The sequence below is a fragment of the Solanum verrucosum genome, unplaced genomic scaffold, assembly GCF_900185275.1.
Source record: "Solanum verrucosum unplaced genomic scaffold, falcon-dt-bn FXZP01000229.1, whole genome shotgun sequence".
NCBI lineage: Eukaryota > Viridiplantae > Streptophyta > Magnoliopsida > Solanales > Solanaceae > Solanum > Solanum verrucosum.
Genome location: NW_026020011.1, coordinates 4477299 through 4504995, shown reverse-complemented (window position 1 = coordinate 4504995; position 27697 = coordinate 4477299). Strand labels below are relative to the sequence as shown.

General features: G+C 34.0%; 2 protein-coding genes across 3 annotated transcripts; both read left to right on the top strand.

Annotated features, from left to right (window-relative positions):
* Positions 1-44: 44 nt before the first annotated feature.
* On the top strand, positions 45-11541 carry LOC125820411 (mannose-P-dolichol utilization defect 1 protein homolog 2). The gene is made up of 8 exons (XM_049499841.1): positions 45-321; positions 2896-3049; positions 3393-3465; positions 3578-3644; positions 4868-4927; positions 10174-10234; positions 10323-10364; positions 11168-11541. Exons 1-8 carry the CDS (start codon positions 166-168, stop codon positions 11269-11271), a joined length of 717 nt encoding a protein of 238 aa, XP_049355798.1. The 5' UTR covers positions 45-165; the 3' UTR covers positions 11272-11541.
* A 5806-nt stretch (positions 11542-17347) lies between these two features.
* LOC125820409 (cyclin-D3-3-like) lies at positions 17348-20115 on the top strand. 2 transcript variants are annotated; one of them, XM_049499838.1, is made up of 4 exons: positions 17348-17903; positions 18726-18927; positions 19012-19142; positions 19674-20115. In XM_049499838.1, the coding sequence occupies exons 1-4, from the start codon at positions 17493-17495 to the stop codon at positions 19896-19898; spliced, it is 969 nt and encodes a 322-aa protein (XP_049355795.1). In that variant the 5' UTR covers positions 17348-17492; the 3' UTR covers positions 19899-20115. The 2 variants fall into 2 exon arrangements, with proteins under 2 accessions (XP_049355795.1, XP_049355796.1); XM_049499839.1 differs by having other exon boundaries at positions 17357-17903; positions 19707-20115.
* Positions 20116-27697: the final 7582 nt, after the last annotated feature.

The window sequence follows — 27697 nt, the reverse complement described above, 5'->3', positions numbered from 1 at the left end:
TAACTATAACCTTTACTAACAATTCTTCTTCTTGAAATTTGTACCCTTTTAAGAATTAAATCCCAGAAATCCCATTTAGATTTGTCCAAAAAAAAAACTTCAAATCATTATCTGATTTTTGTATTAGGGCACAAACCAGAAGAGTTGTTGATTAGATAAAAAAAAATGGTGGAATTAAAGTTTCTTGGAATGGACTTTGGTTGTGCACTTGGATCTCTCAGTAATGGTCAATTCCCAGAAAAAGATTGTTTGCTTCCCTTAATTTCCAAGCTTCTTGGTTATGCAATTGTTGCTGCATCCACCACTGTTAAACTTCCTCAGGTTATTTCCCTTAATCCATGTTAAAAATTGAGTCTTTTTATGTATTAATTGAGTGTTGTTGTGATAGTAGTATTGAATTAGCTGAATTTTGGATCCAGATAAGTAAAGGGTGTTTCTTAATTACTATGGGTTTTTGATTAGATATATAAATTTTTACTTTCATGTTATAGTCCTTTAGTTAAAAATACTAGGGGATTTCTTCCATCTGTCATAGCCGTGGTGGACAGAGTTATCTTGTATATGTTGCTTGTTGTTGTGAGATGGAAGGTATCACGTGTAATAAGTTGAGGTGCGCAAAAGTTGATCCTTACACAACGGTTATTAAAAAAAAGGAGTCTTTATGTATTAGTTGAGTGTTGTTGTGATAGTAGTATTGAATTAACTCAGTTTTGGATCCAGTTGAGTAATGGGTTTCTTAAATACTATGGGTTTTTAATTAGATATATAAATTTTTACTTTCATGTTATAGTCCTTTGGTTAAACTTTCTCAGGTAATTTCTTGTTTAGCCCTGTAAAATGGAGTCTTTATGTATTAATTGAGTGTTGTTGTTATAGTAGTATTGAATTAGCTCAAAAATTGGATCCAGTTAAGTAATGGGTGTTTCTTAATTACTCTGGGTTGTTAATCAAATATATGAACTCTTACTTTCATGTTATAGTGAATTGGTTAGACTCCAAAGGCTATTTTCGTTAACCCCGGTAAAACTTGAGTCTTTATGTGTTAATTGAGTCTTATTGTGGTGATAGTATTGAATTAGCTCAATTTTGGATCCAGTTGAGTAATGGGCGCTTCTTAAATACGATGGGTTTTTAATTAGATAGATGAATTTTTACTTTCATGTTATTGTCCTTTGGTTAAACTTCCACACGTAATTTCTTGTATTGCCCTGTAAAAATGGAGTCTTTATGTATTAACTGAGTGTTGTGTTGTAGTATTGAATTAGCTCAAATTTGGATCCAGTTAAGTAATGGATGTTTCTTAATTACTCTGGGTTGATAGTCAAATATATGAACTTTTACTTTCCTGTTATAGTGAACTGGTTAGACTTCCAAAGGCTATTTTCGTTAAGTCTGGTAAAACTCGAGTCTTTTTGTGTTAATTGTGTCTTATTGTGTTAATTGTGTCTTATTGTGGTGATAGTATTGAATTAGCTCAATTTGGGATCCAGTTACGTTATTGGTCTATCTTGAATATTTTCTGGATTGGTGATCAAATATATAAACTTTTACTTTCATGTCATAGTGCATTGGTTAAACCTCCAAAGGCTATCATTGCTAAGCCCGGTAAAGCTTGAGGCTTTTATGTGTTAATTGAGTCTTATTGTAGTGGTAGTATTGAATTAGCTCAATTTTGGGATCCAAGTTAAGTAATGGGTGTTTATTTATCACTCTGTGTTTTTAACCAAATATTCTTCAATATGTATTTCTATTTGTTGCTTCGTTTGTCTGTATCTTGCTATGTTGCTGTCATTTGTTCTTGCAATCCCGCGTCTACCCCCACAAAGGTAGGGGTAAGGTTTGTGTACATCTACCCTACCCAACCCACTTATGGGATTACACTGGGTATCTTGTTTTATAACCAAACATATAAACTTTTACTTTCATGTGATAGTGCTTTGGTTGAACTTTCTAAGGCTATTTTCCTTAAGCCCTTCAAAAGTCCAGTCTTTATGTATTATGAGTGTTGTGTGACGGTAGTGTTGAAATATCTCAATTTTGGATCCAGTTAAGTAATGGATGTTTCTTAGTTACTCTGGGTTGATAACCAGATAGTTGATAAACTTTTATAGTCATGTTATAATCCGTTGATTAAACTTCCTTAGGTTATTTACCTTAAGCCCTTCAAGAATCTAATCATTTTAATTTTATTGAGTCCTATTGTGACAGATTATTGAATGTTCTTAAAATTAGATCCAGAAAAGTTGTGGATGTTTCGTGAATGCTCCGTGTTATAACCTGTGTTTAAACTTTTACAGTCATGTACGTTGATCGTTTAATTCAATTGCATCTCTTAGCCTGTTCATCAAATTAATGAATCAACTACATCTCTATCTAGACAAATTTATGAATCTTTTGTGGCGTTCACTCTAAGTTCATCTCATTCCATTATTAAGTGATTTGTCTCTAGAATTGAAGATTCTATGACCTGTTCCTCATATGGTAAAAGTACTTCTCGGCGACGACCCCTTTTGCATTCCTAAGAAGTCTGACATTTCATTAATTGGTTTCTTTTTATGAATGTCTCTTTCTCTTTTCCTTGTTGTTTTTTGGTATTTTGGGTGGGTGTTTGGCAAGAGAAGTTGTTTAGGTTGTCAATGGTTATATTAATTTGTTTATGCCATTGACTATAACCCGTAACTTTTTTGGTACTTTTGGGTGAGTTTTAGAAAATTTCTAGGTTTAGATAACCCGTAATTTGCCTTGTGTATGCATTTATTTGATTGATTCATTCGCTGTAGTGATGACACTTGTTAGGATGTCAATGAGTTTCTTGTCCTTAACTTCTTGCTAAATGATTCACAGAAATATGTAATTGAACAAGTGCATTCCTTATTGTTTCTGTTCTTCTTGCAGATACTTAAAATTTTGCAACACAAAAGTGTTAGAGGGCTTAGTGTTGTGGCCTTTGAACTCGAACTAATTGGTTATACCATTGCTTTGGCATATTGTCTTCACAAAGGGCTCCCGTTTTCAGCTTTTGGCGAGTACCTTTTTCTTTTGATCCAAGGTACATTTGACAACATTTGACATTCCAATAATACATTAACTGGATTTTTTAGTTCCTTTTGCTATATCTTGAGAAACTAGGGCTTTGTAGCTTCTCAAACCTGTATCATTGAGCAGACGGTGGCATGGTGCATTAACTTCAAGCAGCTCTGCCAGAGGCTTTGGTTAATGCTTCTATTGCGATTTTTCATTCACGTATTTTCCTTTCATAGATATTCAAGTGAAGTGTCTACGGAAAGGGGAGGGATAAAAATTTCAGTCGGTGGCAGTTTATAATCTCATTTTCATACTTTCATGTGGCTGGTTCAGATTCTCTAATATCTTGTGCTTTTTTCTTGTTGCAGCTATAATTTTGGTTGCAATTATCTACTATTTTTCTCAACCTTTGGGAATGAAGACATGGATGAAAGGCTTATTGTATCCTAATTCCAAAAATATAATTGAGCTATTATTTTAGAGAACTCATGTTTATTGGTTTCATTCCTTCTATGAAATTAGAATCTGCAGTTCATCCTTATTTGGTAAACAGATATTGTGCTGTAGCCCCAACTATTTTGGCAGGTCAAATTGATCCCGTTCTTTTCGAGGCCTTATATGTAAGTTATAGCCTTAAACTTTGATATGTTTTCCTATATCTGTTTGTTTTGTGGGATAAGGTATTGCAAAAGATTTACATTTCTCTTCATTTAAGGGAGTCCAATTGAACACTTTACCATTGCTCATGCTTGTCTGAAAATTATGAGAAATTAGAAAAGTGATTGGGACGTAACAGAAATAATTTTAAGAATGATCGAAAAAGTCTCTGGAATATTGATCTAGTATAGGCTGGTGGCTCTAAGGCAGACTAGTATAGGTACAAGGCAATCAGAATAGTCACCGGTAGAGAATAGTGTTCAGAGAGTTAAACTTAACTGCATTTTGTTGTTATGTTTTTGCCGTAACCAATCTCCTCTCTGTTTCTCACATCGCCGTGAATTTTCCCAGCCATCGTCCTGCACCTTTCCCCGTCAAATTTCACCTCTCAATCCCTTTTTTCATCTTGTCTCTCTCTCTCTCTCTGAATACCCAATTTAAAATTTGAACCAAAATTTAAAATAAAGAAATTGAAATATGTACTTGTTGGAGTTCCCAATCTTCGTGGGATTTCACTGGGTATGTTGTTGTTGTTGTTGTTGGAGTTCCCAATCTTGCCGGATAATGGATGGTCGGCAAAAAAGTGAGCAATTGGAGGCAATGTAAAAAGAGAGACTAAAAGTTTGAAAGTTATAAATAAATAAATTATGGAGATGGAGAAATCTGTTAGGGGAGACAAGAAGAAGATTGGGGGGATGATGAAAAGGTGATGGAGGAATGGAATAAGAGGTACGGAAAGTTTCTGGGGACAGAAGATTATAAAAATAAATTGAACCGACAAATACACGTGCCAAGCGAATGTATTACGCCACTTAACAAAAAATTGGCCATGACACTTTAGGTGGTATTTTTCCATTTTTAAAAAGCTCAAGCGGGTATTAGAATCGGTAAAGAATAAGTGTGTAGTTGAAAATATGATCATAGTTTAGGGGGGTTTTATGCCTTTTTTCCATGTGATTTCTAATATTGGATAATATATCGAGTCAATGGGTGAATATAGTCCTTTACACATTGAATTGAAGAAAATGACCCTCCAAAGATCTCTTGTGTTATTTCATACTCTTATCAGGAAAAACAAATCTCTTGTTAAAAGACATAAAAATAAAATAAATCTGTAAAGGCTACAAAACCAATTGATTCTAATATATCTGATCGAACAGTCTTTAACTAAATTATATTTCTTCAGGCTTCCCAACATGCAATCTTTCTTTGTGCAAGGATTCCACAGATATGGAAGAACTTTAAGGTACACATTTACGCCATGATGATTCTCATTTTCATGGTGCTGTGGGTATATGTTTTGGAACAATAAGGATCCCAAGTAGTATATTATAAACAAACACTTCCAAGTTGCTTACAATAGATCTAAAACTTGAAGGAAACAGAAATAATACAAAAGCATTAATAAGGATAAAGAAGGTGATGAGGATGAGAAGATTACAGAGATGAGAATAAGAAATTGCTATAACTTGTTCACTACTCTACTCATCCTCATTTTAGCTACTTATACTAACTCTCAGTACTTGTGTGGCCCTTCACGTGATTTGCCCCAGTCACAACATAATCAATTAATTTCTTAGGCGCAGTCCTCAGACGCGTGCTTCTCCTTGGTGTCCCACTCAAGTTTTCCAGCTCGGCAGAATGTGGGTCCACAACATTACTCCCTTCCGAATTCAGAACCTTGTCCTCAAGGTTCATAGATGGTAGTGGCAAATCAGAATTTGATTCAGTCAATTGTAGAGGAGTCACTTGATTCTCAGGCTGTCCAATACAACGCTTGAGCAATGAAACGTGAAAAACAGGATGAATCTTCGCGGCCTCCGGAAGGTCAAGTTTGTAAGCAACTGCTCCTATTTCTTGAGGACCTGAAAGGGTCCAAAAAACTTGCGCCCAAGTTTGTGGGAAGGCTGCACGCGTAACGAATATTGGCGATATGGTTTGAGTTTGACATAAACCCAATCTCCCACTTGGAAATGGATGTCAGTGCGCGCCTTATCCGCATTAACTTTCATACGTTTCTGAGCCTTGGTCAGGTTCAACTTGAGCAACTGTAAAACTTCATCCCTCTGTAACAAGAACTGGTCCACCAGATCACTCGAACTATCTCCCATGACATAGCGAGTTATAGACGGCGGTTTGCGGCCATAGACTACCTCAAAAGGCGTCATGCCAGCTGAAGTTTGGAGGGCTGTGTTGTACCAAAATTCAGCCCAAGGCAGCATGGCAACCCAATCTTTTGGAGTGTCGGCCACAAAGCAACGTAGGTACTGCTCCAAGCATTTATTTAAAGCCTCTGATTGTCCATCGGTTTGTGGGTGATAGGCGGTACTCATGGCGAGAGTAGTTCCTTGCAGCCGATGTATCTCCTGCCAAAAATCATGAATGAACCTAGGATCACGATCAGTGACTATGGTGCGTGGAGGACCATGTAAGCGGATGATGTCAACCACAAAAGCCTCAGCCACTGTTCTGGCCGTGAAAGTAGATGGAAGTGAAATAAAGTGTCCGTATTTGGACAAACGATCTACCACTGTCATAACTGTTGATTTGCCTTTTGAACTAGGGAGACACGTGATAAAATCCATGGCAATGTCTTCAAAAACCAACTTGGGAATCGGGAGGGGTTGAAGAAGGCCTAAAGGGTGATGATTGATATCTTTCACCTGCTGGCAGATTTGACACGTGGAGACAAAAACTTTCACATCTTGCTTCATGTGTTTCCAGTAGAAATTAGAAGCCAAACGATGGTATGTGCGGGCAACTCCAGCATGCCCTCCAATGGAAGATGCATGAAATTCCAATAGCAATTGTTGGCATAAGGAAGAACCTGAGGGAATAACCAGACGCCCATTGTAAAAGATTAACCCATCACGAATACAATAAGCTGGAACAGAGGTAGGGCTCGTGAGAATAGATTGCTTTAGAGCAAGCAACTCAGTATGGCTGGTATTAAGGTGTCTTAATTCCGTAAGAAGAGTGGGAACGCTCTTAGAGAGTGCCATGTAAATAACATCCGGAACTCTAGATAACGCATCCGCAGCACCATTATGTCGGCCAGGTCGATAGATAATGGTGAAGTCATAGCCAACCAATTTTCTAAGCCATTTTTGTTGCTTAGGTGTCTGGATAGTTTGGGTGGTCAAGTTCTTGAGCGACTGTTGATCAGTCACGATGGTAAATTGGCGTCCCAACAAATATTGCCGCCACTTGCCAACAACTTGAATGATGGCGAACATTTCCATGTGATAGGTTGAAGCTTGTTGCATGCGTTTGCTAAGTTTTTGACTGAAACAGGCCACTGGATGGCCATTTTGCGATAATATAGCTCCAATGCCGACGCCAGAGGCATCAGTTTCCAATTGGAAAGCTTTGCTAAAATCCGGAAGCGCCAAAACAGGGGTGGAGCTGAGACAAAGCCTTAATGCATCAAAAGCTGCCTGCTGGGGTACAGCCCACACAAAGGCCTCCTTACGTAACAAGTCAGTCAACGGTGCAGCTATGGATGCAAAATGATGAATAAACCGACGGTAGTACCCAGCCAGCCCTAAGAAACTCCGTACATCTTTCACAGAAAAAGGCGTAGGCCACTGCTGAATGATCGTAATTTTGGTTGGGTCTACTGCTAAACGAGCGGTAGTGATAACATGGCCCAAATAATCAACAGATGCTTGGCCAAAGACACATTTCGACCGCTTAGCAACCAATTTATGCTCCTGAAGCAATTGCAAGACTAACCGTAATTGTTCAAGATGGGCAGTCCAAGAAGGACTATAAATTAGAATGTCATCGAAAAAAACTAATACAAAGCGGCGCAAATACGGGCGAAATATATCATTCATGGTCGCTTGAAATGTGGAGGGAGCATTGGAGAGACCAAATGGCATAACAAGGAACTCGTAATGCCCTTCGTGAGTCCGAAATGCAGTCTTTTCAACGTCCCTTGAGCGGACCCGAATCTGATGATATCCCGATAACAAATCCAATTTAGAAAAAAATTGGGCACCATAAAGTTCATCAAAAAGCTCATCGATAGTGGGAATTGGAAATCTGTCACGCACTGTGACAGCGTTCAAGGCGCGATAATCCACACAAAAACGCCAAGTGCCATCCTTTTTGCGAACTAAAAGAACTGGCGAAGAAAAAGGGCTGGTGCTGGGACGAATAACCCCATCGCGAATCATATCACCAACTAATTGTTCCATGACATTCTTCTGGAAATAGGGATAGCGGTATGAGCGGACATTCACTGGTTCCGTCCCTGGTAGCAAATGGATGGTGTGATCTTGGGGTCGCACCGGTGGAAGGCCCTGAGGTTTCTGAAATACAGTTGAAAAATAGTCTAGTAAGGCAATAATATCCGGTGAAGTGTCGACCCCTGCTGGTGGGGAATCCACCACCAATTTTAAATGGAAATAAGAAGAGATGGCATCAGTAGCTGATAAACGACGAAGGCTATGCAACTGGATGGGTTGCACATCTGGTGGATCGCCATGCCAACTGTACCGCTGTCCACGATAGTTGAATTCAAAAATACGAGCCCCATAATCCGTGACCACAGGACCTAATGTAGCCATCCACGATGCCCCAATAACCAGATCATCCCCATGGACAGCTAACACAAAGAAATCTAAATGAATAGTTGATCCCTGAACTGTCAATGGCACACCCTGACAAATACCGTCACACTTGAGAAGTTGTCCACTTCCCACCACTACAGAGAAAATAGGGACTGGCGTCACTAGGAGCTGGAGAAACTTGGCCACCCGGGACTGGATAAAATTATGTGTGCTACCGCCGTCAACAAGCACCTGTACCGGAGAACCAGTGACATGTCCGGTGAGACGAATCACATGATCTGAAACGCTGCCAGTTAAGGCATGATAGGAAATAGTGGAGTGAGCCTGAACCTCCAAACATTGAAGTTCCTCGGCGAGGACCTCATCAGCAAGCACGGGAGTCGGCATAAGCAAAGGATCCTCGACCTCATATGACAAAAGCAACAATTGAGGGCCAGTCTTACAACGATGGCCGGCAGAAAACTTCTCATCACAATTGAAGCAAAGCCCTTTTTCCCGACGACTTTGCATCTCAGCTTGAGATAGGCGCTTAAAGGGAAGACGACCATTAGAGGGCGTCGTCGGCGCAATTGGAGCTGATTGGGATGTCGGCGTAGGCAATAAAGGTTGGGTCCGAGCAAAAGCGGGTCGGGGCGGCCCTTTTTCAGCTATAATACGTTGCTCCTGAATATGGGCTAGGTTAATGACTTGGTCCAACCGTGTGGGCTCATGAGCAGTAACAACAGTTAGAATATCGGGTCGAAGGCCCGAAAGAAAGCATTCCACCAAAAACTCCTCAGGCAACGTCATCATTTCATTCAGAACAGCTTCAAAACGACGCCGAAAGTCTGCAACCGTAGAAGTTTGCATCAACTTAGACAGACGACCTTCCGGCGAAAGGACATGACGGGGACGAAAGCGACTAAGCAGTTTCTCTGTGAATCGAGGCCAATCACTCAACTGCTTATTACGATAGAGCCATCTATACCACTCCAAGGCTTCACCGTCAAGATAAAACGAAGCCAAGGTCAATTTATGTTCAGCGATAATACCGTAGAAATCAAAATAACGATCAGCCTGAAAGATCCAAGCGTCTGGCTGTGCACCATTAAAACGACCAAATTCAACCGGTGCCGGTTTATGGCGAACAGGCATATGACCACCAGATGAACCACCAGCTATGCTAGAAGGTGGAGCAACCATCAGCGACGGCAAACGAGAGCTGAGATTTGCTACCTGAGCAGCAAGATCTTGAATCACTAACTGTTGACTTGCCAGGTGGGAACGAAGGTCAGCATCAGAAAGGCCAGAAGAGTCGGAACCGTCGGGAGCTATGAGTTTCGAAACCGGTGACATGATTGTCGGCACAATGAAAGCACCAATGGAACAATAAGGATCCCAAGTAGTATATTATAAACAAACACTTCCAAGTTGCTTACAATAGATCTAAAACTTGAAGGAAACAGAAATAATACAAAAGCATTAATAAGGATAAAGAAGGTGATGAGGATGAGAAGATTACAGAGATGAGAATAAGAAATTGCTATAACTTGTTCACTACTCTACTCATCCTCATTTTAGCTACTTATACTAACTCTCAGTACTTGTGTGGCCCTTCACGTGATTTGCCCCAGTCACAACATAATCAATTAATTTCTTAGGCGCAGTCCTCAGACGCGTGCTTCTCCTTGGTGTCCCACTCAAGTTTTCCAGCTCGGCAGAATGTGGGTCCACAACATGTTTGAAGTAACCTGGTTTATTTACTATGTTCTGAAATAATGAATTCATTTACCTATTATGGCTGGTCATATGTATGACATCAGTCCTCATTTAACTTCTTTCCAAGATTGTTTTGCGGCTTCATCTATAATGTTCACTTGCTTTCCTTGTTTCCACTTTATTTTATACTTTTTTTTTACTGCCTTTATTTGAGCAGAGCAAAAGTACTGGTGAACTGAGCTTTTTGACCTTCTTTATGAACTTCGCCGGTTCCATGGGTAAGTTAACTCTGACTATGAACTTCAGCCTGCAGATTTTCTGATACCAAAATGGAGTTCTCATATCCTTTACCTTTATACGTTGCAGTTAGAGTTTTTACCAGCCTCCAGGAAAAAGCTCCCATGAGTGGTAAACTCTCTTACTTTGTGTGATCTGTACCTTTATATGACCTTTCAGACTCCCGAAATTCGGAAGGATCGGTACCTTATTCGTTTCAAACTTATAAGCCGACACATTCTTTGTCCTAACCTAATTTTGTCAAATGTGTGTAATGATTAGAATACTTTCTGGTTTCGTGGGAGTTATGTTACCAACAGTGTGACTGCTATCCAGTTTATTGTCTGCAGTTCTAGTTGAGTATGTCATTAGCTCATTTTTCCCAGTGAAAACATCTTTAAATTTTTTTATTGTTGTCTTTAAGATATTTATGAGAACAATGGAACGTTCCCTTTTTGGTTCCCTCTTACAGATATGGCTCATAGCATCCTCTCCTTCTTGGGCTTTGAAGTTACTGTTATCGTTTCACCATCTAGGATGTCAATTTTACCTACTACAAATAGCTACCATCCCTATCTTGGACCCCAGCGTCAACGTTTCCATTCTTTATTGTTTGCCATCGTTCAATTTCTTAGTAGGACTATCTATAAATGATGTTCATATTTGATAGTAGACCATGACCATTTAAAATGAGGCCGATTTTCATCCCTGCTCGACCGGTGCCTGAACGATATTCTTCTTTGGTGAAGATTTCTGCATTAGAAAGGATGTCTATAGTTTCTAATTCAGTATGAACTGTCCAGAGTTATCTACCACAAATTTGTTTCTATCATCTTGCGTAATTTCAGCTTAATTTACGTCTATCCTTGTGTACTCATTGTAATTTTACCAGTCCGGCCCTTTTAACTCTCCAAGTTCCCTTGATTTATTTGTAGTTGCCTTGGGATCTGTGATCGGTGTACTGATGAATGGTACCATCTTGAGCCAAATTATCGTATACCAAAAGCCAACACCTCAGAAAGGGAAGAAGAAAGATTAGAAGTTTCAGCACGTCGTGCTGCACCTGGAGCTCATTGTCATGATCGTCGAGCACATAATTCATCCATATACTATATACCCTGAGATTCTGTCATAGTTTTCGCTTATTTCAAAATTTGGATTGATCCATCAGTTCCAGAATTTTTCATTTTAACATTTACCATAGCCTCAGTATGGTATTTTTATTTATTTTTTACCTAAAGTATGCTAACACAGGTGTAACAATTTCTTTTGGTAAAAATATGCTCATTAGAGGACTTCTTGTGTTGAAGTCACCAATATTATTTTTCTAGTCATCATCTGTTGTTATAGTTGTGCAATAGTTGAGGTATGTGTTGTCTCCTTATATAATTTTTTCTTTAATGACGGTGGAGTTTGGGCTAGCTTGCGCCTGCTTTAACTATTCTACTAGGTATTTTGCTACCTCTCACCAATATCGAGTACTATACAACTTTGGGGCACCATGACTATCTATAGAGTATTTGTTATTTTCACCAGTATAGATATCGGATAACTTTGTGAACTTATGTTGATGAAGGAAATCACTAGTAAGACCATTGTAACTAAATGTGGTGGTTGAGTTTTGCTTTGGGCATTTCTCTAATAATGAATGTTTGTGTGCTGAAAATTAAAGAAACCTCTGACAGTACTTTTAGTCAATGTAGTAGCCAGGATATTGGTTTACTAGCATATCATGTTTGTTTATTTGGTGGGAAGCAAGAAAAGGACTGAAATAAATATTTACATATATTAATGGACTGTTGATTAATTGAGATAAGGGAAAAATAAATAGTACAGGTGTAAATAAAAATTCAAGTTTTGTGCACTAACAGAATTTAAAAAATTTATTATTGAAACTACCCACAATTTAACTTTTAAAGGCTACAAGAGGTTTCATCCGAACTCTTTCTCGAAAACTTACATTATATATAAATGGTCAACATGGTGTATAAGTCGTACTTTTGTAGTTACTTTTGATATTTATCATCATATGTTGTTTATTATGTTTTGGTCATCACACTGTTTTATTTTTGTTCATGTTCCTTTCTTATAGGCTTTACATTGTTTTCTTTAATAGTTGTTATGTTTTCTTCTTTGAACTTGGATTTACTGCATTTGAATTGAAGGTCTTTCACAAACAGCTTATCTACCTCCACGAGGTAGTGGTAAGATATGTGTACACTCTACCTTATCAGACTCCACTTGTTGTGTATATATAGTAGATGTTGAATCTCTTTGTTGACTTTTTCGTGTATTTACTTCTTTATATTTTAGTAACGTAAAATATCTGACTCCATCACTAGTTGATAGTATATCTTTTTTTTTTTACAAATGTCAATCTATGATCTTATGAGATCAATCATACAAGGTGGTAGTGGATAGTCATGATAGCCAACAAACTCATGTTCACTTGTGTTTTGTATGATACATCTAAATTTTCAAAAGCTAATATGCCTTTTACTTAATTACCTTGACTATGAACCTAGAATTAATGCACCAAACTCATGTTGTAGTTTTGTTCTTTTGTGGACTTTTTATTTTCCAAAAGTTGTTACTATAGTGGACTCTATGATTACCCTCATGCATATTTTAAACTTGAAATTATGAGGACTCAGAGCCTATAGTTTCTTAACAATTAAGATTGACTGAACCTGACAAACTTGAAAATTGCTCTTGTTACGAATCAAGTTCATGATATGTATTATTTGTTTTTGGTCTAGTTAGCCCTCCAAAACACGTCTATCATATGAACTTGAGTCATGACTTATACAATTTTTTCCGTTTCTCTCCCATTCTGATGTGATGTTTCGTCTAAGGCCTTATGTGTGCATCATCTTCAGAAGCTTGTCAACCTAACAACTTGTCAGTTTTGCTTGATCCGGCCTCATCAAATCGTCCTCTATAAAAAACGTCACAATTTAAGACCACATTTCTAGAAGTCTTATAGACGTACAAATATAATGGCATGCATATTTATGATCGATCATAAGTTTCAAAATTACTATCTATTTGTTTTTCTTAAGCTTAGTGCCTAATCAAATAATTTTACCTCATCAAATTGAAATAAATAGAGTATTCAAATGTCAATTGTTTCTACTTGAAAAGTTAATACATTGTATGAAGATATTTGAACTCCTAATTGTAGTCATCTATTATTCTACTATTTTCTCTTCCTCCCATACAATATGTATTTGGGAGGAATTAAAACATAAAACAAAAAATAACATCATGTAAAACAAGTAAAGGAGTCAACTAAGATAAAAAATAATAATTCATATTTGACTATGGTGTGGTTCTGAACATGCGATTTCAAATCACGATTTATAATTTTGATAATTTTCAAATGACAAGAATTTTCATGTTTATGAATAAAAATACGACATTTAAATTATACATTAATATAAAATTTCAACGTCGATTATGTCTGTGATCCTTTATAATTATTTTTTCTCTCATTGGAGATTGAGCCTCTAAAGGGTGGAAGCTCAAAAGCAAAGGTCAAGAAAAGAATAGAAAGAAAGCAACTTATCATAGCACAATGGGAGCTAGCTCCCAACATATTGATTTAGTTATTATCATGTCTGTTGACTCTAAATTAAACATATCATATACCAAGAAAAGATGTGCTAGAATAATTTTTAAAAAGATCACAATTCGACTTCAAATTCTAGTGTATATATCATGTCTTAGGTTCGAGTTTTGAATTGAAACTTTTTTTTAAAGATATATTACCTTATTTAATGAACTTACTTGAGGTAAATAGACGTTATTGATTTAATTATAATATCTGTCGATTTTAAACATTGTGCCATTAAGATTTGTGGTAAATGATTATATTGAACAAGAGGTTTAGTTCAAATATTGATAATAAAAATATTTCGGTAGGAAGTGCATTACCCTCATTTAATAGAACATTCAATGCGAAAAGACTTTGTATGTATATCAAAGTGTTGATTAAAAACTCTATTTAAATTAAGAAATTCATTTAAACGTATAAATATCAAATCTCGAACACAATAAATTGTAATATATTAAAATTCAAAACCCATAATATCTGAACATTATGTTAGTTATGAGTAATTCAACAACATATAGGAGGATATCCACATCATGAATTCGATAAAATTTAGTAACTTAGACTCAAACTCTATTAAAATTAAGAAATTCATTCTTATATGTAATATCCAATCTCAAACACAATAAACTGCAATATACTAAAATTTAAAATTCATAATACATGAATATTATGTTAGTTACGAGTAATTTAACGACGAAATTTGTGAGAATGATGATGGTAATTGGTAAGAGTAATTCTTTGAAGGCTACATATGTTAGGCATGCAGTGCAACTTTTGGATGTTTCTATTTCTCTCTCTTCTTTTCTTCTCTTATCTTTTCTTTTTATTTATGGCTTATTACGCTTTAATCAATAGATATTTTTTTATATATAAAAGAAGAGATTCGAAGGTATATATGACTATTCCACCATAGTATAAAGTGTTTTGAAAATATTTTTGAAAAACAATTACTTTAACCCTTTTTCTCCTTTATAAATTATATAACTCATAGTATAAAGAAGTCAAGAATGTGAGAATTAGCAGATGGGATTTTAATCACTAATCTATATATATTTAGGTGTGTTTGATATTTAGATTAATCAATAATTTTACAAGATATTTTCATGAGTAGACAATATTATCCTTCACACTAACACACTCTTAATGTGTTGTCAGTTTTATATCAAACAAGCAAAATAATTATTAAAAACATGTGAATTTTCTAATATAGAGGACCATAAAAAATATGTGATTTTAGAGCTTTCGATGGGCCAATTACCGATGGCCTACCTTAAGAGATTCTCATATTTTAGTAGGTACATACATAAACATAGAAAAATTTTAATAGCTCATTGATTAATTACTGAACTTTCATTTCGATAGGGTTCGATTCCCCCACTAAAATAATCCTCCTCCCTTCCCCTTTCTCCTTCCCATTTCCTACCTCCATTTTCTTTTTTAAAAAATAATATAAAAGTAAAAACACACACAACTATGACACATAAATGAAATAAATATATTTTTTAAAAGACATAAATATCTCAATTATGATATATAAATAAAATAAATATTACTCCATTCGATCTGAAATACTTATCATCCTTATTAAAACATGGAGTATTCTATATATAATAAGCCACAATGCAACTATGATTGTAACTATCTTGTTAGTTTTCAACCAAAAGCTAACAAGATTTTTAGTTACATAGTTAAATAATAAATATGTCATTTCTATATATATATATTTATTACTCATTCCTTTCGAATTTGTTAATCTGATTTTGATCTGACACATAATTTACGAAAGTAAATTAGATTTTGAGAAAAAACATTAAATAATACTTGAAGTTGTCCCAGATTTTCAAAAAGACACATAAACTTTACATGCGTCCTATTACCCCACAAAACATTCAAAATCACAATAAATACACAATTTTCACACAATATTTCCACTTTGGACAAAAATATCCTTCGAATGTGCAATTTTTTAAAAACAAAAAGTCGGACCCATTATTGATGTATTCAAGGATGCTTTGGTAATTTCCTATGATGAATTTGTTTTGTTTGTTTCTTTTAAATTTATTTTACTATACTAAATAATTCTATAAAATATTATGAATCACGATAATTAATTACTTAAATATTTAAAAGATATAAAAATATATAAAAGATCTGATTGACTCTTCAAATTTTACCGGTGACACATAAATTGGGACAAATGAAATAATATATATTATTTGAAAATTTCTTAGAAATTACTATAAATTACAGTATTTAACAGTTAGAAATATTTCAAAGACCAAAAAAATTGATTGAATCTCAATTTTTTTTTTAGTACTACATAAATTGAGAAAGAAGAAATAACCTCTATTATTTGAAAATGACGTAAAAGTATTACAAATCATAGAATAAGAATTAACAATTTTAAATTTTAAAAAACTTTAATGCTTTATACTTATTTTATTTCCCCTTTGGACAAAAATATCCTCCCAATATGCATAGTTTTTAAAACAAAAAGTGGGATCCATTATTGATGTATTCAAGGATGCTTTGATAATTTTCCTATGATGAATTCGTTTTGTTTGTTGTTTAATTTTTTAAAAATAATTGTATAAAATATTATAAATCACAATAATTATTTACTTAAATATTCAAAAGATATAAAAATATGTAAAAGATCTGATTAACTCTTCAAATTTTATCGATGACACATAAATTGGACAAATGAATAATATATATTATTTGAAAATTACTTAGAAAGTACAATAATTTACAATAATTAACAATAGAATATTTTAAAGACAAAAAAAATTGATTGAATCTCGAAATTTTATTAGTACCACATAAATTGAGAAAGAAGAAATAACTTTTATTATTTCAAAATTGCGTAAAAGATATTACAAATCATACAACAATAATTAGCAATTTAGAATGTTAAAAGACATAAAATTTTTTTTATCATAGTTAACAATAATTAAAAATTTAAACTATTTTAAATTAATATTAAAGTTTGATTAACTCTTTAATTTTGTCTTTGTCACATAAATTGAAACAAAAAATGATACATATTGGGCCCGTGCTAGCACGGGCTCCGATGTCTAGTATAATTTATAACAAGTAATGCGTATAATTGTTTTTTATTATTTCCTTTTAATTTTTCACCCAATATTCATGCAAGTGGTCTCAAAATAACCAAACTTAGATACACCCGTAATCTTCCACATGATATAACAAATGGTCTCAAACTCTTGTAGAAACATTGAATTCGTAATAAAAAGTCAAAAAGGTGTTAGAAAATATTCCTAAACTTGACGAGACAATTAATAATTCAAAAATGAAATTAATAAATCGCATCAAATTTAAGAAAATTATCAATACTTTTTTCGTTTAAAAGCATACCGTATTAGCAGGATCGAAGAAGGACCCACATAGTGCCATAAAATGCCCTCACAAGTCCCACGATATAAACACAAACATTTTCCCTACTATATCTCACTCCGCCCAAATCCCCTTCTTCTCTTCCTCCCAAACTCTACAAAAAAGCACAGGAAAAAATGGCTGAAATGAGCCTATTCATCTTCCATTAGCTTCTTCTTCAACCAAAAAAGGAAAAAAATGAAGTAAATGAAAACCCCAAACATCCCTCTTCTTCACAGAAGAAGAAGATGGCATTTTTGTTAGATTCTTTGTATTGTAAAGATGAGACCTTTCAAGTGTTTGAAGTAAAACCCAAATCAGTTTCTTTGTTAAATCAAGATTTGATATGGGAAAAAGAGGAATTAGAGTCTTTGTTGTCTAAAGAAGAAGAAAATCAAATGTATAATGTTGTGATAAACAACCCATTTTTGTCTGTATTTAGAAAAGAAGCAATTGAATGGATTCTTGAAGGTGTTGATTATCATAATTTCTCTGCTCAAACTGCAATTCTTGCTGTAAACTACCTTGATAGGTTTCTTTTTAGCTTACAGTCACAAAGTGAGAAGCAGCCATGGATGAACCAACTTGCTGCTGTGACTTGTCTTTCTTTAGCTGCAAAAATTGAAGAGACCCAAGTGCCTTTACTTCTAGATCTTCAAGTATGTGCTTAGCAAAATCCTCTCTTTTTGATCATTCAATGTCTGGCACTCGCTTTCTGAAACAGCCTCACTACCTCGCGGAGGTAGTGGTAAGGTCTGCGTATATTTTACCCTCCCCGGACCTCACTTAGTGGGATTTCACTGTGTATATTTGTTGTTGATGATGATGTCTGGTACTCCCTTTCGCTTTGTGAGTCTGACTAATTTAGATTTGTGTTGCTTAAAATCATTAAAAAGTGAAATGACTTGGTGTTTGGTGCTTGCTGTGTGGGTCTAGTCTGACTAATTCAGATTCATGAGGTCTAAACTCTAAATTCATTAAAAAGTAAAGTGACTTGGTGCTTGCTTTGTGTGTCTGGTTCGGCTAATCATGAGGTCTAAAATCATTAAAAAGTGAAATGACTTGGTGTTTGGTGCTCGCTTTGTGGGTCTAGTTCGACTAATTCAGATTTGTAAGGCCTAACATTCGTTAAAAAGTGAAATCACTTGGATGTATGGTGCTCACTTTGTGAGTGACTAATTTGGATTCGCGTGTAAGACCATTTAAAAGGGAAATGCTCCTTCATTCCTAGGACCCCAACCAGAGTTTAATGAATAAGAGCAGAGGGATCTTATCCATCCTACCAGAACCCTTGATAGTCTTAGAAAAAAATGATTTTTGTAACAATTTCAATGTTGGGGTTATTAACTTGGGATATTTAGGTGGAGGGGACTTATCCATCCCACCAGAACGCTCAATGGTCTTAGAAAGATCCTAACTTTTGTAACAATTTCAATGTTGGGGTTATTGATTTGGGTGTTTTCTTGATTCTTTTTGTTTAGGTGGAGGAATCAAGATACTTGTTTGAGCCAAAAACAATTCAGAGAATGGAGATATTGGTACTTTCTACACTCAAGTGGAAGATGAATCCAGTAACCCCATTTTCATTTCTTGATTATTTCTCAAGAAGGCTAGGATTAAATGACCACATTTGCTTTGAACTTCTGAGGAGATGTGAGAGGGTGCTTTTGTCCACAATTACTGGTAATTATGAATCAGAATTTATGAATAGCTCTTGATAAAGCTAAGATTAATTTGCTAACTGATTAATTTTTTTATAACTAGCAGATTGTAGATTTATGTGTTATCTTCCTTCTGCTATGGCTGCTGCTACAATGTTACATGTTATTGATAAGCTAGAGCCTTGCATTGGACAAGAATATCAAGAACAACTTTTGGGTATTCTCGGAGTAGTCAAGGTTAGTATGTTTTTATCACTTCATGTCTTAAATTCTAGTTAAATATATCCCCAATTTGTTGTACTAGCTTGTAGTACGCCACTTGAGGGTCTATCGGAAACAACCTCTCTGCTTTCCATGATAAGGGTAAGGTCTGCGTACAGTACACTCTACCCTCTCTAGACTCCACTTGTGGGATTAGACCGACTATGTAGTTGTTAGTACCCCACTTGTGGGATTACGCTGGATATATTTGTTGTTGTTTTTGTTGTACTAGTTGGTAGTTGCGGATCCAATAATGTGTTATTGGTTTGGTAGAACCCTGTGCTTGAGGATCAATGTGCCAACTATAACCCCCTTGTTTTTAGTACTTTCACTGAAATTTGTGTTTGAGCTTTTGGATTTGTTGGCGTGGTTTGGTTTGGTTTGGTTTGAGAGCCGAGGGGCTCGGGTGAAAATTTGGTTATGCATTTATAAATGAAGTTAGTCGTACATTTCAGAATTCACGACGTTTAAATTCTGTTCTGACGGGAATCAAATCGTGTGAAACAGGACAATGTGACAGATTGTTATAAGCTAGTCCAGGAGGTGGCTTCCAACATTGATTTCAACTCAAACAAACGCAAATTTGGTGCATTGCCAGGAAGTCCCATAGGAGTTATGGATGTTTCATTCAGCTCAGATAGCTCCAATGACTCGTGGGCGGTGGCTGCATCTGTTTCTTCTTCTCCCGAGCCATCATCAAAGAAGACCAGAACACACGAGAAGGAAAAATGATGTTGCATCTTGCACGAGATGATAAAGAGAGAGCTTTTTTCCCTTACATGGCGAGACTCGACTCTCGAGTAGACAATGCAGCTACCAGTACCCTTTAAAATCAATCAATGGATTCTCAAAATTTGTCTATGAATTAGTTGCTGCCTTTTTATTAGGAGAAAATCATAATGTTTATGAACAGAGTTGAAAATAATTTCATGTCAAATTCTTCTTTGTATTACTTCATTATTTAGGGGCCATATAAATTGAATTTTTTAAACTTTATTTTCTGCTACTATTTTTAACACAAGGAGAGAGACTTGAGTGTGTGGGGGGAAATATCTAATTAGGGGAAAGGGTGGATTTTCTTCTCATGCAGGGGAAGTAGTAGCGGAGTCGGAAATTTTATTTTATAAATTTTGAATCACAACCTTGGATCTCTTTCAAACTTGTTCTGAAAATGATTTTTTTGAATCGAGGCGTATATCTAAAACAACAAATCTACTTCATAAAGGTATTCTAACTCCACTTGTGAGATTAAATTGAAACCGAATATATTGTTAGTGTTGAATTTTGAATCACTAACTGTTTTTACTTACGAGATCTAGGATATCAAAATAATCTTTTAATATAAATATAAAATTTGAATCAAAATTATTGAATTCTACTTTAAGGCAAGTTCCAAACCTAGAGGGAAGATCGTAGTGTCTGCATGGTGAAGTTAGGGTGCCGTCAAGGGTTTATCCAAATCTTTGTGAAACAATTACATTCTATTATATGCGAAGTTGGAATTAATTATATGGCAAATATTGAATCTCTTTAGCTTCAATCTAAATTTATTTTATCTATATTTTAAATTTTTAATGAAAATTTTGATTTCACCATTGATAATTGGCCACTTATTTACGTGGGAGTTGGAATTGCAAGAGATTAATGGCATTTTTCTACCAATAGGTGGAAGGAGAGAAAAAATTAATCCAATAGACAGAAAGAGAATTTTTTAAAAATTATTTCTAATCTCAATAGTTTATTATCTAATGGATCTTTTCATTCTATTACTCTATTAGAAAGTTGTCAGTATTTATCAAATTTGTTCCTATCTAACAAATATTTTGGCCCTTTTTCGAAATAACAATTATTTTGGAGCGGAGGGAGTAGAAAAGATAAAGTAAAGGGTTTAAAAGCAATGACACAAAATTCAAGAAGGTTTAAAGGGTGTAAAAGTGAGTTTATAGAAAGATTAAAAAGACTATTTGGATGCAATTAGATTCAATATAAAAATATTCACAGATAAAAAGGGACAAAAGGTGAAAGGTGGGGAGTTAATTGGAAATATGGGGGACAGTATATTTCTTTTTTATTTTTCTATGATGTGTCATTGTTGGTACTTTTGTTCACTGTTTTTGGTAGTTATATAATGGACTTCAATTTTTCCAACCACTTAAAGATAAAAAAATGAAGAAAAGACAATTCTAAGAAATGGATTGTAGTAATACTCGTAAGGAGAAGTGGCCATCTTTAATTTAGAAGGTTATTTTGGTCAATAAATATTTAGTTTTACTTAAATATTCATCCTATTGTATTTTGCACCTTGTTTTGATGGTTATTACTTGTTACCCATTGTATTGTATTATTTTATTAGTTTGAACACAATGCATTGATTTTAACTTAAATTGCTCTTTCAAAATCATAAGTATCGTACTATTACTAGTGGTTCAGGTGATGTTGCAGAGGTGAATACAAATTTAGGTTCCGATGAGGTATTTTATTGTATCTATTGTTAAACTCATCATTAGGTAATAACAAAAAGTTCATTTTGTGTAACGATCGATTTGATGAGATTGCATCATCATCTTAATTTTTTCTTTTTATTTTGTCTTTTCTTATATTTTAATCATCATATTTATCCTTTACCATATTTACTTTTCTCGTAAGTTTATCCTTTAAATTATTGATGTGTGACATTATATAACGACAGAAAACGATATAATCTATCCAAATGTTGTATTTATTAAAATGATGTAAAATGATTAAATATAACACAATACAATACGATACATTATAAAATAATATGTAAATAATCATTCAACTATAATATAAAATTCGTGTAAAATTAAAAGTGGACAAATAAAAGTAAACGTATACTCTGTAGTATTTCATAGTCCAAATCTTGAGAGTAGGAAATATTTAACATTACATAAATTTGTAATAAATGTTCATACTAATTGTTGTAGTATTTGAATGCTCCATTTAACCTATTGCCGCATGCTAGATGTAGTAGACTTTGATAGTTGCTTAACAAATACTATAATACTATATATGGATTACGTACTTTGGTAGTTTAGATTAATAAATACTAAATTATTATTCTTCATAATTCTTCTTACACCTGTGTCTTAAGTTATCTATTATGATTCTTAAAAATAATTATTTCAAATTATTTATTATTCTTTTATTAATTACTCTAAAAAAATGCAAACATTTTAATAGAATAAATATTTAATAAAAAAATTTATAACGATTTTTTTTGTGCTGGCAATCAGCGTGTATTGTACTTGAGAAAATAATGAAATGGTTATATGTATCGTAGCTAGAATAATCATTGTACTTTAATACTCCCTCTTCTCTCTGTTCACTTTTAATTGTCATGTTGTGCTTTTCGATAGTCAATTTGACTAACTTTCAAAGTTCAATTAGATTACATTAATTCAATATTTTAAACAAAAAATTTAGATATTCAAAAACTATATGAAGAGTACTATAAATTCCAATTTTTTACATATCAATATGATAAAAAGATACATCGTAAAATATTAGTCAAAGTTTTATAGTTATTTAACTAGATATAGAAACAAGCGTCCTAGTTATAAAGCATGGATAATTTAATTCACCGTTTTTCTAACTAGAGAAACAGACATTAATTGAAAATGCTTCATTAGAATAAAAAACAAAGGTTGGCAATTAAAATTTTAGTCTGTCTTATAATAAAGGGTACTTACTTCTCTTATTTACGTTATATTATTGTGTCCTATTCCTTAAAGAGTGATTCGAAATTGTTATACAAAATTTCTTAAAGAAAAGTCAGCATCACCTGTGCAATGACTAATTTTGAATTCAAGGCTGCAAAAATATTTATTGAAAAGGGTCCATTTTCTGTTATATTTGATTGGAACTACACTTGTGGAAAACACAAGGCCATTTCATCTATCTATCTACTCTTGCCATACACATTCCAAGTGTGATTGGAATTATTGTCAATCATCCTAAACTCTTAATAGCGTGAGGTCTGTTGAGAAAATCTTTGTGTGCGTAGTCCTGGTTCAAAATGAATTATATCACATTATATATATTAAAATTATCTTTGAATTGTTTTAAGTAATGATTGATATCATAATCAATGATTCAGCAAGACGAGTATGAAAATGACAAAGATGATTGAATGTGACATGACTTAATTTATGGCTAATTTACACTACATTTGCCCATAGTTTTGGAGACGTACGCAAAAAAAAAAAAAAAAGTTGATGGATTTTGGTTGTCATAAGTATTTGGTTAATGTAAGTGAACCGCATTTAAATTATAAAATCAATTTTAGGATTGTTTTTTTTTTTAAAAAAAATCCAGTCAATATAGGTCAGCTAACAAAAAGGGTAAGCATGCCTCAATTGTTAGACATCGAAAGTATATATGCACCATTTTTAAATAAGAGATATATACACTCTAAATTGCAAAATCAAAAGGGCATATTTATCATTATACTTTTTTGTTAAAAAAAAATTGCCGGGGGGTGGGGGGTTGGGGGTGGTGGCGGTGGTAGTGGCAGAGCCACCTTATAATGAGGGGGTTCATCCAAACCTCCTTAGTCGGAAAATTATATGATTTATACATGGTTAAAATAAATTTTTAGGTATATATAGTAGATGTCGAACCCCCTTTGGCTACTTCGTGTGTCTATGTTTAGATTTTAAACCCCCTTATTGAAAATTATGACTTCGCCACTGGGTGGTGGGCAGTAGATAAAAGATTTGATACCATATCTTGAGAATCCAATTGGGGTTCTTATTATGCAAATGCAATTACTCACTCTCTGCAAGCCTTGAAAAGTCTCTTTCTAAGGAAAATGCCAAATAAAACATTCAATCTTATTGCAGAACTTTTTCTGCTATAAATGTTATAGAATATGTGTATATTATATATATATATTATTAATGGTTCTGTTTTTATTTTTCTGAATCCATTGTGTTTTTTAGTGACATATCTACTGAGATTAGCTCCATTATTTCTAGCAAAGTTTTATGGGCCAGGATGTACTCATGGTCCAATTTGAAATGGTCCAGTATATTTGGATCTTCTATATATATGACTAGGGATTCATGGTGGGTCCTGAGTCAACTGGCCCAGAGTTCTAAGCCAAACAATTATGGGAAAGGAATAAGGAAGCAACGTAAAATCCCGCTAGTTTAGGTTATAATTATGTTTGGACAAAGTGGTTTGATGATACATTATCTTTCGTATTAGCTTTTGTTCGCCATATACATATATTTGACGGGCTCATATACAGTAAAGTGAAAATGTTGGGCTCAAAATACTTGTCATTTAGAAGTTCAATACAAAGTTTTCTTTTTCTTCATTTATCCCTTGTAGGAATTGCTCTTGAAGACTACAAATATTATATCTTAAGACGAGGCCAGTTCCGTCTCCAACGGAGAAGTTGAAATTTATATCGATAGGGTCAAAGATAAAAGTCAAAATATGTCATGGAGAAGAGCTTACTTATGAGCAAAAATATAGTCAAATACCCCTCCCAATTCATATTTTGTTAAGGAACATACAAATAAAAAATACGATAAATATTTTGAGATAGATAGATCGAGTACTATAGTAGTATAACACATTGGTTTTCCCTGGTGACTTTGGTGATGTTATTGGGCCTCCAAGATGAAGTGGACTGCGTGAGATGATTGGGCCATGGGAAGTGGCATGTGGGTTTAATTGTGTAGAATGATCAATGACATTTTAAAGTTGTTTTAGTTTAATTCTTGTAACTTGTAACAATACTAATGGGCTAAAATATTGTAAGAATTTGGGAAACTTATATAAATTTCACTAGTTGAAGCTAATTACTTAAATACATTTTAGTTTGCAATACTTTGAATCTTGCCAAATTTTGGTGCTTCCAGATACATTCAGATACGTCCAAATATATGTATCTCAGGAAAAAAAGGTCAAAATTAAGTGTAATTTGTTTAGATACACTGTATCCAAGTGGATTCACATGAATATGAGATATATAACAAATCTCGCTCGCCTCCCTTCCATCTCGTTCGCCACTCTCCTATGTACTTAGTATCCGAGATGCATACGAATCACACCAGATACATATAGATACATGTATCTAGTGTGATTCACATGTATCTTTCATATCTCTCCCAATTTAGTATATTGGTAGCAAAAATACATGTATCTAGGTGTATCTGTTTCAAATATATGGTAAGAAACTCTTAATTAGTGGTAAGATAAATAATATTTTAAAAGTATATAGGTAATAATAATATATATGGCGGTAGAGTATGTCTAATTATGTAGTTTGTCCTACAAATTTCATGGTTTGTATACTGTTGTTTAATATGTACCGAATTTTAAAAAAATCTTGTGCACATTTTCCTAATTCGAAATATAAGTTTAAACATATTATATCTAAAGTTTCATAAGATTGAAGTTCAAACATTTCAGCTTGAAATTCATCATGCAAAATGATTAAGTGTCAATCCAATATGTATGAACTTCAAGCAAAAATGTTTGACATATGAAACATCAGACAAGAAAAACTCTAACATCAAACATATGTAGCTTCGAAGTAAATTTGTAATTGTTTACGTTCTATGAATATGACTTAAATGATGATCCTAAAATCGGGTATCCATGCAGTTGGGCCTCAAAATTTCAAGCTTACATTGGACCATCTTTTCTAGTTGAAATTATCCACATTAGAACTCACAACTCTAGCGTGAAAAGTATTTCCACACCGTCAATCAATTTTGTTAGGGTTCATAAGTTAATATACATATATATTTATTTAATTTTTTAGTACAAATACAGACTCTACGGAAAAGCTATTGAGTTCGTCTGAACACACGAACCCCCACCTAGCTCTACCTCTTCTAGTTTATAATATTTCACAAGTTATGTTGCACGCCTTTAAAGAACTTATGCTTTGCTAGGCATAAATTCAATTGTGAAGACAAAAAATAAGATCAAACTGTCCATTTTAAAAGATAAACAATATTATACCAACTAATTTGAAGGATAAATAGCGCAATTAAATGTCACTAGGGATGGCAATGGGGCTGGGCGGATGCGGGGCGGGGGCAGGTTTAAGGCTATGTGGGGTGGGTTGGATGCGGGGTGGGTTGAAGTGGGTTTTTTAAAAAATAATGTAGGGTTGGGCGAATTGCGGGTATATGTGATTTTATGTGGGTTCAAACTTAATTTTAATTTTTTCATGTTATAAGAGTGATAGAACATTATTTATGAAGATAATTTCATTAAAGCTACTAAAATATTCAAGATAATAAATGAAAATGCTTCAATAAAAAATAATACAATTTCTTACATGTTTCCCAATTGACCTCTCAAAAATAAAATTTTAAGTCACTATCCTATTAAATTAATACAACTTAATGAAAAAATAGAATTTATTTTTATGAATTTTGTTTTTAGTATCAAACATAACTAGAAAAAGAAAATATTAAAAAAATTATGCGGGGCGGGTTCATGCGGGGCGGGTCTATGCGGGGCAAGGTGGGGCGGATTGAAAATGAAAAGAATTGTTATGCGGGGTGAGGCGGGGCGAATTAAAATTTTTATGGGTTAAGGTCAACCCGCACCAACCCCGCCCTACACCGCCACATTGCCATCCCTAAATGTCACAATATTAACGTGTCCTATACTAAAAACCAAAACAAAGTTTTGCACTTTCACATGTGTTGCAAAAAGTGTATAAAGCATCTTTGAAAATCATATGATTTATTCTCCACTTGGGATTCACGGATATCCAATACTATTTTTTCCCAATGTCTAGTTAATATATACTTTTTATATCTTAAATTTATGTGACATTTTTCATTTTTTCGAATTTTATGCATTGCTCCTCACTTTACGTATTAATCTTCTATATATATGTGGTAAGATGGTAACTAAATTTTCATCTCAATATTATTTATGGTCATGACTCATGATGATATTCATCCTCACAAACTTAACATATAAAGCCACAACATAGTGGGAAAAACCATCATATGCATACTTTCCAACTTACCATGTGAAGCTACAGTTTACTTGGATTTTTTTTTTCTACTGATCAGTGTTCGGTATCTGTATTGAGAATCGATTAAATTTGAATTTACACAATGGTGATGGCCTAGCATAATCACACCTCACACTACTAAAAGATATATAGGATTTAGCAACGAATAAATTTTATAGTTAAACAATAAAATCCATTGTTAATCGACGAATTAGAGATGATATTTGCTACAAGCAAATTAACGATGGATTGGTGACCTAATTAATTAGTAGTTAAATTCAGTTTTTTTAGTGCTTAAGCCACCATCTCTCTAGGTGGATCTAAAATTATTTTGAGTTCATAAATTTTGAATTATGGAAAATATAGTTTATTGCATTCTAGATAAATTATGTATACATATTAAGTGGTTCTTAACACAAAACTACGGAATTCTGCCAAACTTATAACTAAAGCTCTAATTCCGCCCTTCTTCAAGACTTAAAGGTCATTTTTGGTCATATTATTTATACATTTT

Coding starts and splice junctions, on each gene's coding strand:
- LOC125820411 (XM_049499841.1), top strand. CDS start 166: ATGGTGGAATTAAAGTTTCTTGGAATGGACTTTGGTTGTGCACTTGGA. Junction 3,050..3,392: donor CCTTTTTCTTTTGATCCAAG/GTACATTTGACA, acceptor TTCTTGTTGCAG/CTATAATTTTGGTTGCAATT. Junction 3,466..3,577: donor ACATGGATGAAAGGCTTATT/GTATCCTAATTC, acceptor TTTGGTAAACAG/ATATTGTGCTGTAGCCCCAA.
- LOC125820409 (XM_049499838.1), top strand. CDS start 17,493: ATGGCATTTTTGTTAGATTCTTTGTATTGTAAAGATGAGACCTTTCAA. Junction 18,928..19,011: donor GCTTTTGTCCACAATTACTG/GTAATTATGAAT, acceptor TATAACTAGCAG/ATTGTAGATTTATGTGTTAT. Junction 19,143..19,673: donor GTATTCTCGGAGTAGTCAAG/GTTAGTATGTTT, acceptor CGTGTGAAACAG/GACAATGTGACAGATTGTTA.